At 36.9% G+C, this 15646-nt stretch overlaps 1 protein-coding gene across 14 annotated transcripts in view; it reads right to left on the reverse strand.

Moving 5' to 3' along the window:
- The window catches only part of PARD3 (par-3 family cell polarity regulator), a 649759-nt gene that overhangs the window by 149658 nt on the left and 484455 nt on the right, over nucleotides 1-15646 (reverse strand). For all 14 annotated transcript variants that reach the window (XM_032837827.1, XM_032837836.1, XM_032837840.1 and 11 more), the window contains one exon: nucleotides 4477-4719. In XM_032837827.1, coding sequence (XP_032693718.1) covers nucleotides 4477-4719 — 243 coding nt within the window. The remainder of the gene's footprint in view (nucleotides 1-4476; nucleotides 4720-15646) is intronic.

A 15646-nucleotide genomic window follows, 5' to 3' on the forward strand; every position in this document is an offset into this window, starting at 1 on the left:
TCCATGTAGCCTTCATCTTCAAGACTGTTAGATAAACCCCACCTTGGAGTACCTACCAAAGTTCTAGACAGGAAGGAGGGGAAATGGCAAAGGGAAAAAGCTGAGTTGGCTCCATTTTTTCCCATCAGAAAAAAACTAGCTTTACAGAAAAAGTTCTATCCAGATCTGCTTCTGACTCATTAGTCAGAATGATGTCACATAAGCACCTTTCACTGCAAAGGAGCCTGGGAAATTGAATTTTTATCTGGGCACCTTGCCAGCCTGAACAAAACTGGGATACTATTAAGTGAGGAGAAAGGAGAGAAAAGCTATTGGGTAGGCAGCTGGGATGTCTTCCACGGTAGGAAGAAATACATCAGAGAGCACCGTATCAACCTCTCACATATCTAGCCAGCCAAAGATATAATCATCAAGCAGGAAATACAATCTTGCCAAAGAAGTATAGGATTATGAATCATTTACATAGCTAAATCTTTGAGGTCTCTGGTTCTAATCAGGATAAAATGTACGTGCGCCCATATTTTTGTGAGCTTAAGCCTTGTTATTCACATTAAACAGAAGGGTAGGGTTGGCTTCTCGTTAGCATCAACCCAAAATGAGAAGTTAAAATATTACCAAGGGCATTAATGGAGAGTAGTAACGATGGCACTGTGACCAACACAGACAGTCGGATAAGAGATCATTTGTCAATCAAACTAAATTGGGATGAAAATACAGTAGGAAGTTACCCTGTAAAAAAAAAAGAAAAAAGAAAAAAAAGGAAAGCATTTTACAAATAATCTGTGCAAACGGAAAAAGTATCCTATTTTGACATCAAATTCACAGCAGTTAACAAATTAACCCTGGGTATTTCCGTGTGGGGCTAACAGATGCACATTTCCAACTATACGATCAATCAAAATGATTAAGCGATGAAATTCCGAATGCCGCTTTCTCAGTGAACAGTGAAAAACCCCAGAAACAGACGCAGGCTATACTTCAGATTGTCCACTGACTACCTACACTCCCGTGAAGTCCAGAAATCTGAATCATAAAGTTGTACCAGTTCACCAATTACAAATCTTGGTGAAATTTAATTAACTGATGGGAGTTTCTTTATTGGGTATATTCTTTGTACAGGAAACACATTTTTTAAGAGTTTATTTATTTATTTGATAGAGATCACAAGTAGGCAGAGAGGGAGAGGGGGAAGCAGGCTCCCCGCCGAGCAAAGAGGGGCTTGATCCCAGGACACTGGGATCATGATCTGAGCTGAAGGCAGAGGCTTTAACCCACTGAGCCACCCAGATGTCCCAGGTGACACATTCTGAGGAGTGGCAAGCTTTTTCTGTTTTCATCTGAATGATTATATCTCAATATAAGGCATCTCTGTCTGAATTTAAGTTTCCAAATACGAAGGCACCCAGAAATGGCATTTTCACTGCCTCAAGTTACTGATACCCGAAGCAAGTTGGACTTCACAGGTAAAGAGGCCAGGACACCGCAGACGGGAGGGAGCTCGCAGAACCACAGAAGTCTTGCAGAGAAAATGGGTGGAGAAAGGAGTCGGCCCTGGGCGTGTGAGGGTAGGCACACAAACTCAAATGAACCTTCCATGGCGCAGCCACCACCATATTAATGATTTGTGCAAGAGTTTAGATTTTAAAACACATTACTGGCCACATTAAATTAATGTTGCTCATTTGAATGTAATGGTTTTGCTGTTTTGTTTGTATTTAATTTGTAAAGATGTTTGGTTTTATAGTTGTATAATGGCTATAAACAGAAGGAGTTTAGCCCTATTTTATTTTTATACATATTTAAGTAACATTATAATCAAAACTATCTAATTCCATACTGCAGTATCAAGAGATTATCCTTTAAAAAAGAGTCTCTATTACCACTCAAGTCTGAGAACCACTTTTCCACCACTTTCTGACGGGAAAAGACAATGGAGGGGATGCTGTTATTTCCATGCCACATTCATATTCGATGACAGGTTGGTAAAGAAGTACTTTACAGGTGAGATGACACCCAACTTTTTCTATTACTAATGTATTGTTTGGTAGACATGTTATTCTCCGTAAAAACAAGAATTACAGAAAACTAAGAAGTTCCTGTGATCCTTTTCAAAGAAAAAAATAAAGTCTCTCTCTCTTGAGTTGGCAGTACCTTAGAAATCCTCTAGTCCAATCACCCTTTGGGGGCACAAATGGGTAGAGTCTGAGGTCCCCAGTGGTACCCAGCTGCCTAGGCCATGCTTGAGTGAGGCTGAGGGGGACTTCTGGATACAACACTATCCATGATGTGATTTTTGAGCTGTTCACTGCCTGGTATGACTCATCCCCAAAACAAAAGTCTCTCCTGAAACGTCTCACCAAGTGGGTTTTTGACAGAAATTAGTTGAGGAGGCTGAGTTGCAGTAGGGGGTCAGCCTGGTACAGAGCTGAGACGGCAGCCAGGGATGCTAGAGCCCAGTAGCAGATGGTGCTCTGAGCACTTAAGTCCTTTTGAAAATGTGCAGAAATTGTCAGGGGAGACAGAGACTCCTGCTGCGGGGCTTGGGTTTTTCAACGGGGGGGTTGAAACAACTGCTTCAGGCCTTCAGGGGCTGGAGAGATCGCCACACACCAACCCCCTCCCCCCCCACCCCGGGCTCCCATCTCTCCTGTCAGCTGGGACTTGGTAGCCCCTATAAGCACGTGTACCACCTACTAGATTTCCAAACTACATGTGGGAGGTGCTGGGAAAGATTAATATTTTTATCACTGATCAATACAACATTAATTTTTTTTCAGTTCTTCCCAAAGTTACTAAAAGGCCATGCCAACGTTTCTGTTGTCCTTTCTCCCCCCAGAAAAACACTTTTGATGGGACAGTCATGGCCTTCAAGTGCTATTTGACCTTCTACAAGAAGCTTTCACAAGTAGAGCAAAAACCAAGTAAGAAGTTCAGTATAAAAATGTCACTGTTACTGATAATGACCTTATTTTTTGAGTCCTGACACATCGATATTGGTTAACAAGCACTTTGAACTTTCTAGATGACCACACCAAAGGGGTTTAAATAAAGCATAACCCTTCTATGTTAACTTACATTACTTATTCATTACAGTCAACATCAAATAGATTTTCATAAAATAATAAAGAAAACCTAAAGCCAAGAAAGAGGGAAAGAGAGAAGAAAGAAAGAAAGAAAGAAAAAAGAAAGAGAAAGAAAACAGAAAAACAATCTGACTACAGTTTTACCTTAAGGCCTGCTTCTCCTTTTGCTACTCTTTATAAAATGCTTCCTTCTGGGTTTGCCTGAAGGTTGCCTGTTACATTTGCAAACCTCTATCAAAGCTGGAAGTAAATAACTAAAACACAGAACGCCTGCAAAATGTAGCAGCCAAATCAGAGGTGGGTGCTAGAGACGAACTAATTTCATCTCATCCCTAGACCTGCAAGGGTTGGTAAAGTGCAGCACCAGAGAACAACCTCAGACTCAACAACTTGTTAGAAATGCAAATGCTAGACTCAGCTGCCTGCTGAATCAAAATTCGGGGAAGGGTTAAGCAATCTGTGTTTGAAGAAACCCTCCAGGTGATTCTGATACAAGTCAAAGCTTGAAAACCACACCTTTTAAGTGAAACCTACTTTGAATGTTCAGAGCCAGCTCCCCTAGAGAGCAATGATTATAAGAAAGCATTATAATATATGATGAGATTAGTATATTGTTAATGAAAATAACATGCATATATAGTGCAGATAAAAATAAATGAGAATTATTTTCCTCATGAACTAAACTTTAAAGGTGTTTGAACATATAAATGGATAGGTAGAAAAATGTGTTTTTAAAATAGTTCAGAATTTAAAATAAATATGTAGCCACTAATAAATATATAACCATAGAGTCAGTCAAATTTTGAAATAAATACGTAGTCACTAATATATAGAGTCAACCTTTCCCTCCTTTGTGCTATACTGTTATACATAATCAGAACTTGGTCTGTGGCTATTAACAAGCAATTTGCAGACTGGCTATATTATACATCTCATTCACTAATTCTTCCATAATAGAAAATCATGTCACCAAAAAATGAGACCCTTTAAGTAACTCATAATTCAAACAAATCAGGCCATCTCCACCTGTTTAATTACTGTAACTAGAGGCTCTGTTAGCAACAAAAGGAAATACAGCTTAAGTAAAAGAGCTAAAATTTCAAGCCTGCTTTTTATTTGAGTTACAAACTCAAAGGTTAGTCTTCCAGTCTAAAACCAATTTAAGGACAAGATGAAATATGTTGGAATCATTAGAAAAGCTATCAAAACCTCTGCTCCTCTTTCCATTAAGCTTCAATTTGTATAAACTCAATACTTTTAGACACAACAGCTTTCTAAAGGCCATTAATAAAAGGCAGTTGTGGTACGAGGACTGATGAACAATCTACTCCCTTGTCAAAAACTGTATAAAAGTTGATTTGGAAGCAATACCTTGATTGCTCCCGGAGCCTACCTGTCTACAGATGAAGGTTTGGAATGCCGTGGCTTCTTCACTTGGGCATACAAAGCATCCATCATATCTCCTTCTCTTGGGCTCTGGGGTCTGGCGTTGAGAGCCATAGAAGCTTCATAGGAAGACATGCCCCCATACATCAACTCATCGTTACAACCCAATGTCCGATGAAAATCTTGGATTTCAGCATAGTCACGCTCTCGAGCTTGTCGCTCTCTAAATTCACGAGTTTTGGCTTGAATCCTGTAAAATTAGAACAAAATTGAAAAAACAGAAATGATGCCTTTTCTAAGAACTGCATACAGAAACATTCATCAAAATGTGTTGTAAAATACATTTTATTTCATGCAGTTATAAGAAGACTGATGGCATAAATGATGTTATAGTCATTTTAGATTGTCAAGGACTCTGCAAAATGGTTAACTTTAGATAACTTTTGTTCATGTCCATAAGACACAGTCATGATTTACATCTTAACTTAAATTGCCATTTATTAATTAATTTTAGAAATTCACCAGGGACAGTTTTAGGCATCCACCTGAGTCTTACTCATGAATTTTTTTTTTAAGGCAAGAAGTGATTTTTTTTTTAAATTACACACACACACACACACACACACGCACGCACACACAGAGACTATATATGTATAAATTTATGTGTGGGTACCTAATGTATACATCTTACTCACTATAAATCTATTGTACACATACAATATATTACCCTCACAATACATTATGAAACCTAAACATGAATCCACACCATAATTCTCTAGTAACGGCAAAAGAAGATCTCAGTTTAATGACAACAGCTTTGATTTTATGTGTATACAGAACCAGCAAATCCTGAGACTAAGGACAAGAAGGCATGTATCCAATCAAATTCTGAAATAAAACTTACCTGTGTTATAACTAAGAAACACAGCTTAAATAACCACTTTTACTGAAGATCATTTAAATATTTCCTAAGATTTTATTGAGCTACTTGGTAGAAAGGACTTTTCAACCTATAAAATATTGATATACTTCATATACTAAGTTGATCTTAGTTACCTAAAAATAATTAAACAACCCTCAATCGAATTGTAATGATTTTTGTTGGGAAAAGTATTTCTACTATATACTTACGAATTTAGCTGCATACTTAAAAGTAAAGTCTTATGAATATAAAACAATATGTTCGACTGAGTTCAACATTTTATTGCAAAGTTCTTTGCTTTATTCATATTTGAAGTAAACTACTGCTAGCATATATGACGTATAGGCATATATTGAAAAGAATATAGAAAAGATACAAAAGCCGGAAAAAGACAGCATAAAAATTAAAAAGCAAAACAAAACTGAGCCAATATCCTTCATGAACAGAGAAGCAAAAATCTTTAACAAAAATATCACCAAATAGAATTTAGCACTCTATAGCAAGATTATACATCACAGCCAAGTGATGTTTATTGCAGGAATTCAAGGCTGGTTCAGTATTCAAAGATCAATCAATGTTATCAACAGATCAGCAGATTAAAGAGGAAAAAGCACATGATCATATTAAGTGATGCAGCAAAAACCATCTGACAAAATTCAATACCCATCATGGCAGAAGCTCTCAAAAAAGAACTGTTATAGAGCATAACTAACTTCCTAAACCTGATAAAACTATAAAAAACCTGTAAGTAACATCACACATTACACATCATGGAGAAAGACTGAATCTTAAGATTAGGAAAAGGCTAGGGATGGCTGTTCCCCCAGAGGGCTGGAAATTCTAGACAGTGCAATGAACCTAGGAAAAGAAATGGGTGGTGTATAGAACAGATCGGAAAAAAAGGAATAAAACCATTCTTGTCTGTAGATGACATAATGATGTCATTGCAGGTCTGCATTCATAGAAAATCCCAAGGAATCTACAAAAGTCTCCTAGAACTAAAGCTCAAGTTCAACAAAGTAACAACATACAGCATCAAAAAACCCAAAAATCTTTGTATATAAGCCGTCAATGAACATGGATGCCGAAATTAAGAATACAATGCCATTTATAAGCACTAAAAAATGGAACAGATAGATACACAGATAAAAACTAAATGTTGGTTTATAGATATGTATAAACATATAGAGATTCTCATTCTAACAAAACATGTATAAGACTTATATGCTAAACACTATACAATGCTGATGAAAAGTAACAGAAGATCTAAAAAATTGAAAAGAGTTACAGTGATCATGAAACAAAGACTCAACATAGTAAAGAAGTCATGTCTCCCCAAGTTGATATCCAGGTTTAATATGATTCCTATAAAAATTCCAGGAAGATTCCTGTAGATATAGACAAGATTATTTTTATTTTTATTTTTTGAAGATTTTATTTATTTATTTGACAGAGAGAGACACAGTGAGAGAAGGAACACAAGCAGGGGGAGTGGGAGAGGGAGAAGTAGGCTTCCCATTGAGCAGGGAGCCCAATGCAGGGCTCGATCCCAGGACTCCGGAATCATGACCTGAGCCGAAGGTAGACACTTAACAACTAAGCCACCCACACGCCCCATAGACAAGATTATTTTTAAATTTATATGGAAAGACAAAGGATAGAATACCTAAGCAATTGTAAAAAATAATAATAAACAGAGAAAAAACACCCATTCTGATTCCAAGACTTAGAATGTAGCCATGATAATCAAGACTATGTGAAATCTATTGAGGGACAAACACATCAACAGAACAGAAGAAAAAACCCAGAAATAGCAAGTAAGGTTGACTGATTCCTTTTAATTATGCAAAAGCAATTCAATGAAATAAAGCATTCTTTTCAACAAATACTGCTGGAACAATTAAATGTCCCTAGCCAAAAACAAAAACATTACAAAACAAAGCACCCTGAATTTACACATCATACCTTATACAAAATTAATCCAAAATGAATTACAGATTTAAATGTAAAAATATAATACTATAATACATTAGGAGAAAATCCTTAGGACCTAACACTTGGAGAATAATACCTAGAAATGATACAGAGTATCATTCATGAAGAAAAGGCATACAAACTGAACATTACCAAAACTAAAAGCATTTCCTCTCCAAAAGACTCTATTAATAGAGTGAAAAGATAAGTACAGACTGAGAGAAAATATTTGTAAACCACATATCTGACAAATACTTCATGTCCAGAATATGTAAAGAATACTTAAAACTAGACAAAGAAATGCAATCCAATTAGAAGAGCAAAAGACATGAAGCAATATTTCTTTGAAAAATATATACTCTCCCTCTGATCCTGTCTCTTCATTTTTTCCTTCCTTCTCATAATGTCCTCCATGCAATTCCTCACGTTCCACATATAAGGGAAATGTATGAAAATTGTCGTTCTCTGTCTGACTTACTTCACTCAGCACAATCCCCTCCAGTTCCATCCATGTTGATGCAAATGGTGGGTATTCATCCTTTCTGATGGCTGAAAAATATTACATTGTGTATATGGACCACATCTTCTTTATCCATTTGTCTTTTGAAGGGCATCTTGGCTCCTTCCACAGTTTGGCTATTGTGAACACTGTCGCCATGAACATTGGGGTGCACGTGGCCCTTCCTTTCACTACATCTGTATCTCTGGGGTAAATGCCCAGTAGTGCAATTGCAGGGTCACAGGGTAGCTCTATTTTCAATTTTTTGAGGAAACTCCACACTGTCTCCCAAATGGCTGCACCAACTTGCATTCCCACCAACCATAAGAGACTATGGACTACAGGAAACAAACTGAGGGTTTTAGAGGGGAGGGGTTGGGGGGGATGGGTGAGTCCAGTGATGGGTATTAAGGAGGACATATATTGCATGGAGCACTGGGTATTATATGCAAACAATGAATCATGGAACACTACACCAAAAACTAAGGATGTACTGTACGGCACATCCTTAGTTATAAAATAAAATATATATTGTATAAACATATATTTAATATATAATATAAAATATATAATTATAAAGTATTATTTAACATAATAAAATTTTAAAAATTTAAGTATATACTAATAATAAGCACATAAAAGATGTTCAACATCACAAGATGCAAATTAGGACTATAATGAGCACATCTATTAATCAGTTAAAATAAAAAAGTGACAACATCAAATGCTCACAAGGATGTAAAGAAACTGCACCTGTCATACATTACTGTTGGAATGTAAAATGGTACAGCCACCGTGGAAAACAGTCTGGTACTTTCTCACAAAACTAGACATAAACTTACTATACCACAAGCAACTGCACTTCTGGACATTTATCCCACAGAAATAGAAACTTACATCCATGCAAAGACCTGTATGCAATTGTTCAAAGACTCTTTGTTTCAAATACTCAAAAACTGGAGGTAACTAAAACATGCGACAACAGGTGAACAGCCAAACAAACCAAAGTACGTCTTTATCACAGAGTACTACTTGGCAATACAAACAGACAGATTAGTGATACACACAGCAGCTGGAATCGACATCAGGGGCATTATGCTATGTGGGGAGAAAAAGTCCATCTCAAAAAGTCAAGTACTTTCGAAATAAGGTTTCATTTATATAGCGTTCTCAAAATGACAAAATTAAAGACCAGGTGAAGAGACCAGTGGTTGCTGGGATTTAGCAACAGTCGGGGCAGAGGGGCGGGTGTGATGATAAAGAACAGCACGAGGAAGGTCTTTGCCAAGGAATCGTTCTGCTTCTTGACTGCAGTGCTGGTTACAGGAAGCATACGTGTGACCAGATGACACAGAACTATGTACACACATGGAAGCAGTGACAATTTCCTGGTTTTGACATTGTACTATAGACATGGACGTTTTAGCAGCTAGGGGAAACTGGATGAACAGTATACAAGATTTCCCTGTGCCATCTTTGCAACTTCCTCTAATCTGAAATTATTTCAAAATAGGAAGCTGGAAAACTGTCAGATAGCACTGCAAGCAAAATGTGCACTTTTCTCCCTTGTTTTCTTATTACATTGAGCCTATCATTATGAGGCCAGTCCTGCTTACCCAAATTTTGTACCTGCCTAGTCAATCTTTTCTAATTTCCTTTATTTCCCAGCTATAAAATGGAAGTACTTAAATTCGCCTAGCTTAGTGCTCCTCAATAGGGGTCCAGTGATATCTGAGAAAGGGTAATTCGCTATTGTTGCAAAACTTCCTGCACAACTAGTTCCAGCCACATATCAGCAAGTAGTGTCCCCAGCCATGTGGGCAAGCAAAAATGCTTCACATATTCCCCAAACCTTCTAAGAAGTGCCCTATCTCCTGAGCTGAGGACCAATCATTGTCTTAATTCATAACAGACTAGTGGGAAGTTAGCAATTTTTATCAGGAAGGGTCCTAGATTCTAATAAGTCCCACAAAGAGAATACACATAAGAGAAATAGCAAGTCAAATTCTAATGTCAAGTTTAGCTAAATTTATACTCAATTTCTTATTATAGACTACTTATTCACTTAGGAGCTATTATGACAGTCAAGGATGTTATTATAAAAGCTGATTACCACTAAATACTGGATATTCATGATGAAAAGTTCAAAAAAGTTCAGAGATCTTTTTATTCTTTGCATCATATTGTCTTTTTGACTCCGTATTCAGCCAGAAAAACTACAGGAGAGAGAAATGACTTCTTTCTTCAACTCAATGGGATATTAATTTGAAGCTCAATTATGATTACTCCACTGACAACCCACTTTCCTACTCTATGTGGTCGCCATCAGAGAATCACCTAAGTACAGGGTGGCTGGGCATTCGCAGAAGTCTTGAAGTTTGGGAACCTGTAGAATGTGAAGGGCTACAACAGAAATAAAGTCAAAATCTCTGAATTTGGAGACCCCCCTGAAATCAAAGGGAGTAACAGATTGTTTTATAAATGAGCCCTATGGTACTTGAACCTCAGTTCACTAAAAGTGAAGAAAATCCAGCTTACTTATGTTGGAAAATGCAGCCCTGTTCAGAAAAGAAACCATCAGAAAAAAAGAATATGAACATTCTCTTCTCAAGAGAAGCATGAACCTAAATCATCTCCCCAAACTTCTTGCACAATAGTTCCAATATATTATTGATGGGTCCCCAAACTGAATGTTCTTTTGTTCCAAATTACACAGAAACTCATCTTCATTTTGGAAGTCAATTTCTAACAAGTCAATTGCTCGGAAGAAGTGCTTCGTAGCACAAGCTACTATTCATAAAGCCTAGCTCTCATCTGCTTTCTTCTACCCAAATTTGTACACTATTACTAATTGCCACTAATCACTGAATCCAATAAACATTACAGTCACATCTATAGCGCCTTCTAAAAGCATTAGGTTTTTTTCCTAAGCTCCAATAACATAAGAACTTATATTTTTTATCGTTTATCTTGTCATCACTAATGAATTCATCCCCAAAGCCATGAAAGCTATTTGTGCCCCTTTTTCCCTCCCAGCTCACCCCGTGCTGAAAACTTCAGAAAGGAACTCCAGCACACCTGTGGCCCAGAAGTGGGGCTAGAGCTGTAATAGGTGAATGAGTCTGGTTACCAGTTTGGACCAATATGCGTTTTATTTATTTTTTTTAAAGATTTTTATTTATCTGACAGAGAGAGAGAGAGATCACAAGTAGGCAGAGAGAGAGGGGGAAGCTCCTCATGGAGCAGAGAGCCCGAGGAGGGACTCAATCCCAGGACCCTGAGACCATGACCCCAGCTGAAGGCAGAGACCCAACCCAGACGCCCTGCAATATGCATTTTAAAGTTCGTTCTAGGAATTACTGCTAATGAGCTTGCTACCATGAAAATGGCCCTGAATAGTAAATTTTTAAAAAACCAGGAATGCACGATGGCTTTTGTGAGTTTTCATGACAATTCACAGTCAAATTAACAGAAAACACAAACGATTTTCTTTATTACATATTTTTATGCTTATATGTCTTGTGTAATCTAAAGTGAGAAAAGGGACTTAGGAACACAAACATGTTATATTTACATATGATATATTTTCATTCTCTCTGGAAAGATTTAATTAGAAAAGAAATATTTGACTCAGGGGAGAAAACATTTTTGGTGTCTTAATAAAAATAGTACAGTTTCTTAAGGAAACTTAAAAAAAAAGTGAGTACACTGCAGTTCAACCTTTAATAGTTCCAGATGGTCGATGCTATAAAAGGACACCCCCTCTATTCTTTTATCATGACCCTGAGGTCACAAATTATCTCTGAGATGTAAGAGCCATTCGTCTTTCTGAACAGTCAGGTTGTTGTTCAGCATTATCCACCCAATTTATCTTGGGCCAAACCTCAGCAATCACAGAAGTAACTGATTAGCCCAAAACTTAGCCAAAGAAATAAATGTCTATTGCTTTAAGCATGTCAGACAGTCCTTCGTGGTTATAAACAAGAGAACTATTCTGAGGCCTAAATGATGGCAGACAGCTGTAGTGACGGAGGCTGATGGGCAACATCATCATGGATGATTTCCTGATTCTTAAAATGTAAAAAAAAAAAAAAAGAAAAAGAAAAAAAAAAGAAACGAAAGCTTGAAAAACTCTGTAAGACTTTTAACAAGTGAGGAACTTATGTCAATTTGTTATGTACAAGCATAAATATCCACACTTTTTCTTTTTGTTAAAAAAAAAAAAAGTATTTTCCAAGATGATAATGAACTTGCTTTGAACCTGCATGGACAACAATACACAAAATAATGTAATATACTAAATAAAGTAATAAGGTTAATTTCTTTCCCGCTGTCACTAAATTCATGCTAACAGTCTCTCTTCAGCTTGACATCAATTAATGATTTTAATTCTAGACTCTTGTCACAGTGTTCACCACCCTTTTCGCTAATTAAAATGGATGATGCGTGATGAAGATAAAACACACAAGACTTCTGTTCTTGTAATATTTCTGTTCATTTGGATTTTTGCTTTTATAATAAATGGCTCTTAGCACTAACTGCAGTAGAGTAAGATGAAAATAACTGTTTTATGGCTATGAAGTATGGTCTTTATGTAGCCAGAAAAGGTACAGCATGAGGATTGCTACTGAGTGACCCACTCCTGAGGATGGAAATCAATGACGTACTTAAATTAGTTATATCCCAAATACTTCACCTCCAAAGTTACAAAACTTCAGTACATAGAACACCCATGGTTCATTTTTCAGAACCCTCTAAAAAACTGAAATCGACCTGGAGAGATGTTAATTTTTTAAAAATTTTTAAAAATGCTATAAATGTCTACTCATACTAGTTTACCAGAAAAAAATTAAAATGAATTTTGGGTTGCTACATATTAGATAGTTGTTAAATATCTTCAAAACAATGTTTAAGGCCTTGCCAACAACTCTTTTGGGAAACATTTTACACCCGACTTATCGCACTATCATCCAGAAGCCTCATTCTGGGAACAAAGTTCCTGGATCTTTTCCCCTCAGTATTTCCTCTCTCTAAAAATCAGTATTACAGATGTTCAACAAATAAAATCTAAAGGCATGGCAGAATGAAATTTAAACTACAAGATAACTGGAAGGAATAGTTCAATGTAATAGCAGTTTGTGTCAACTGAATGAATGCTGTATTTGCCCCTAGAAACACCTCAGCAAATGGCGGACTTCGGAAGTAGTGTGGCTCAACTCATCAATCCTTCAGCTCACCCTGCTATGTAAGTCTAACTGCCACCTCCCAATAAGCATGCTTCCAATTTGGCATCTGTGCCAAATTCCCAAAAGAGGGACAATAGAACACTACATTTCCTACTTTGAAAACAGTCATAATTTTAAGTGGGATTTTAACCTCTTTGTGATACTGAGTTAAAAGTTGGTTGAGAAGAAAAAACTTCCATATTCTAAATGGGTTCTGAGGAAAACTTCTTCATGAGGATGACCAACTGTTTTTGAAGGCACATTTCCCATTCAAGGGAAGAAGGCAAGTCTTTTTTTTTTTTTTTTTAAGATTTTATTTATTTATTTGACAAAGAGAGGTCACAAGTAGGCAGAGAGGCAGGCAGAGAGAGTGGGGGAAGCAGGCTCCCTGCTGAGCAGAGAGCCCGACAGACACGGGGCTTGATCCCAGGACCCTGAGATCATGATCTGAACTGAAGGCAGAGGCATTAACCCAGTGAGCCACCCAGGCACCCCAGAAGGCAAATCTTAAAGTTTAGAGCTCCACAGAAGAAACGTGCGCTAGGTTGGGCAAAGTTAAGCTTCATCCCTTAATGCTCAGGTGAGATGATAACGGTTTTAAAATATAAAATGGCTAAAAGTTGAAAAAGAGATCAAAGTATTCATACAGATACAACTAATGACGGATACAACCACAATCTGTACAGAATCTGAGGGGTTAGAAGAATGCCTCCTCCCTGTGAGCGCTGGTGCCCGAGCATGTGTGTGGAATCCATCCACTTTGCTAAATACGTAAGTTCTTGGGAACGAGACCCCAGATGACCGTCTCTGGGGAGTGTTCATTATTAACTCCAGCCTGTCAATCCGTCCCTTCCCAAAGCTTCGCAGCTACCTATTTTCACACCGATTATATTGCTTTATATCGATTTTATAATGTTAACAGGCTTAGATCTTTTCTCCCCCTTAACAAAAGCAAGGGATCCCTGGGAGAGGGTACAATAACGTAACATAGAATTCATACCATCAGATGTGGACTTAATGTATTGTGAAACAACAGAACTTCTCTTTTACACTGACTAATGGAACACTAGAATAATATTTCACAAACCAACACACACACACACACACACACACACACACACACTCACATACATACTCATTCACTCACATGATGTTCTGACTTTCACGAGTAACAAAGCACCTACAGTTATTTCTAACTCAAAGAGATGTTGCAATGCCAAATACATCTAAAATAGCTCTCATCAAATATAAAATTACCTTTTCCTACTCCAGTTACAGTCTATCAACAAAATTCATCAAATACACACACACACACACACACACACACACACAAGGCTTAATTTGCCCAAATATTGGTCAAAGTACTGAACTTCCACATAGTTAATAGATTCTTTAAAATTTCTGTTCACCTGCAACAATAAATTTTTCTAAAAAATGCCTGCTGGAACTAATCTCAGTGATTACAGTTGACTTTTCTGAAGGAGTTGAGAGGTCAGAGAAAATATGAAAAAATCTGCTATAGAAGAGAAAAATGTACATTTTCCACCAAAAGGTTAATTTTTAAAAGTCAAGCTTTGTTCAAATGACAATATGTGATCTAAATGCAAAGATCACCGAGGTTATCTGGGTTCTACTGTCAGAATTCAGGGAGGCTGAACACTAAGTTTCAAGCCAAAATGAGTGAAAATTTCTTTTTTTTTTCAGACCTGTGACTGCTTTCTGATTGTTCTCCCTGTAATTTCACGAACTTTCTATTCATGCACTTTAAACACACTTTACTACTACATTATGATATTTTAAAATGTTAATTTCTGCAAAGACTAATAAACACATATCATCTTTTTTTAAAAGATCTAAAAAAGAACTAAAAAAAATCACAAAAAAAGTTTTTATCAAAATTTCAAGGAATTATGCAAAGCAGATATTGGAAACAATTGGTAAAACTGAAAAGAGAAATGCCGGTAAATGGGAACCATGTACAGAAATGCCACACAGAGTTGCAAATGAGGCACCAAGAAGGGGAAGTACCATTTGTGGGCACAAACAGTTCAATAGCCTAGTACTGAAGACACAAAGCCTGTAAGAGAGATTATCACTTTAAATAATGGAACATTTCAAGCCATACATTTCCTTAGCAGATTTATAAATGTCCTTCACATACTGGGAGAATTTCATAAGACATTCATTTACCTTTTTCATGTCTCCACTATGGAGCATTTAGTCCCCTTGAAAATACTTCCCAGTACAACTTACTACATAGATAACAGATTAAGAATACCAGAATAGGTATCCCTTGCTGAGTAACTACAAAACACAAGCCAGTTAACATTATGTCTAAATCTCATTTAATAGAATGAATAACATATGAGGTAAATATTTGACAGTTGGGGAATCTGCCAGATACGGCAGCTAAGATTTCATCTTTCAGACCTCTTCCATTCTTTCCATCCTTCCTTCCTATCCATCCATCTGTTCATACACACTTGGCCTTGTCCCAGAAAGTTTAACATGGTTTTCTAAGAATGTATAAAAAATGCAGATTAAGTCAAAATGAAAA

Source organism: Lontra canadensis, unplaced genomic scaffold, assembly GCF_010015895.1.
Source record: "Lontra canadensis isolate GAN:19392208 unplaced genomic scaffold, GSC_riverotter_1.0 scaffold100, whole genome shotgun sequence".
NCBI lineage: Eukaryota > Metazoa > Chordata > Mammalia > Carnivora > Mustelidae > Lontra > Lontra canadensis.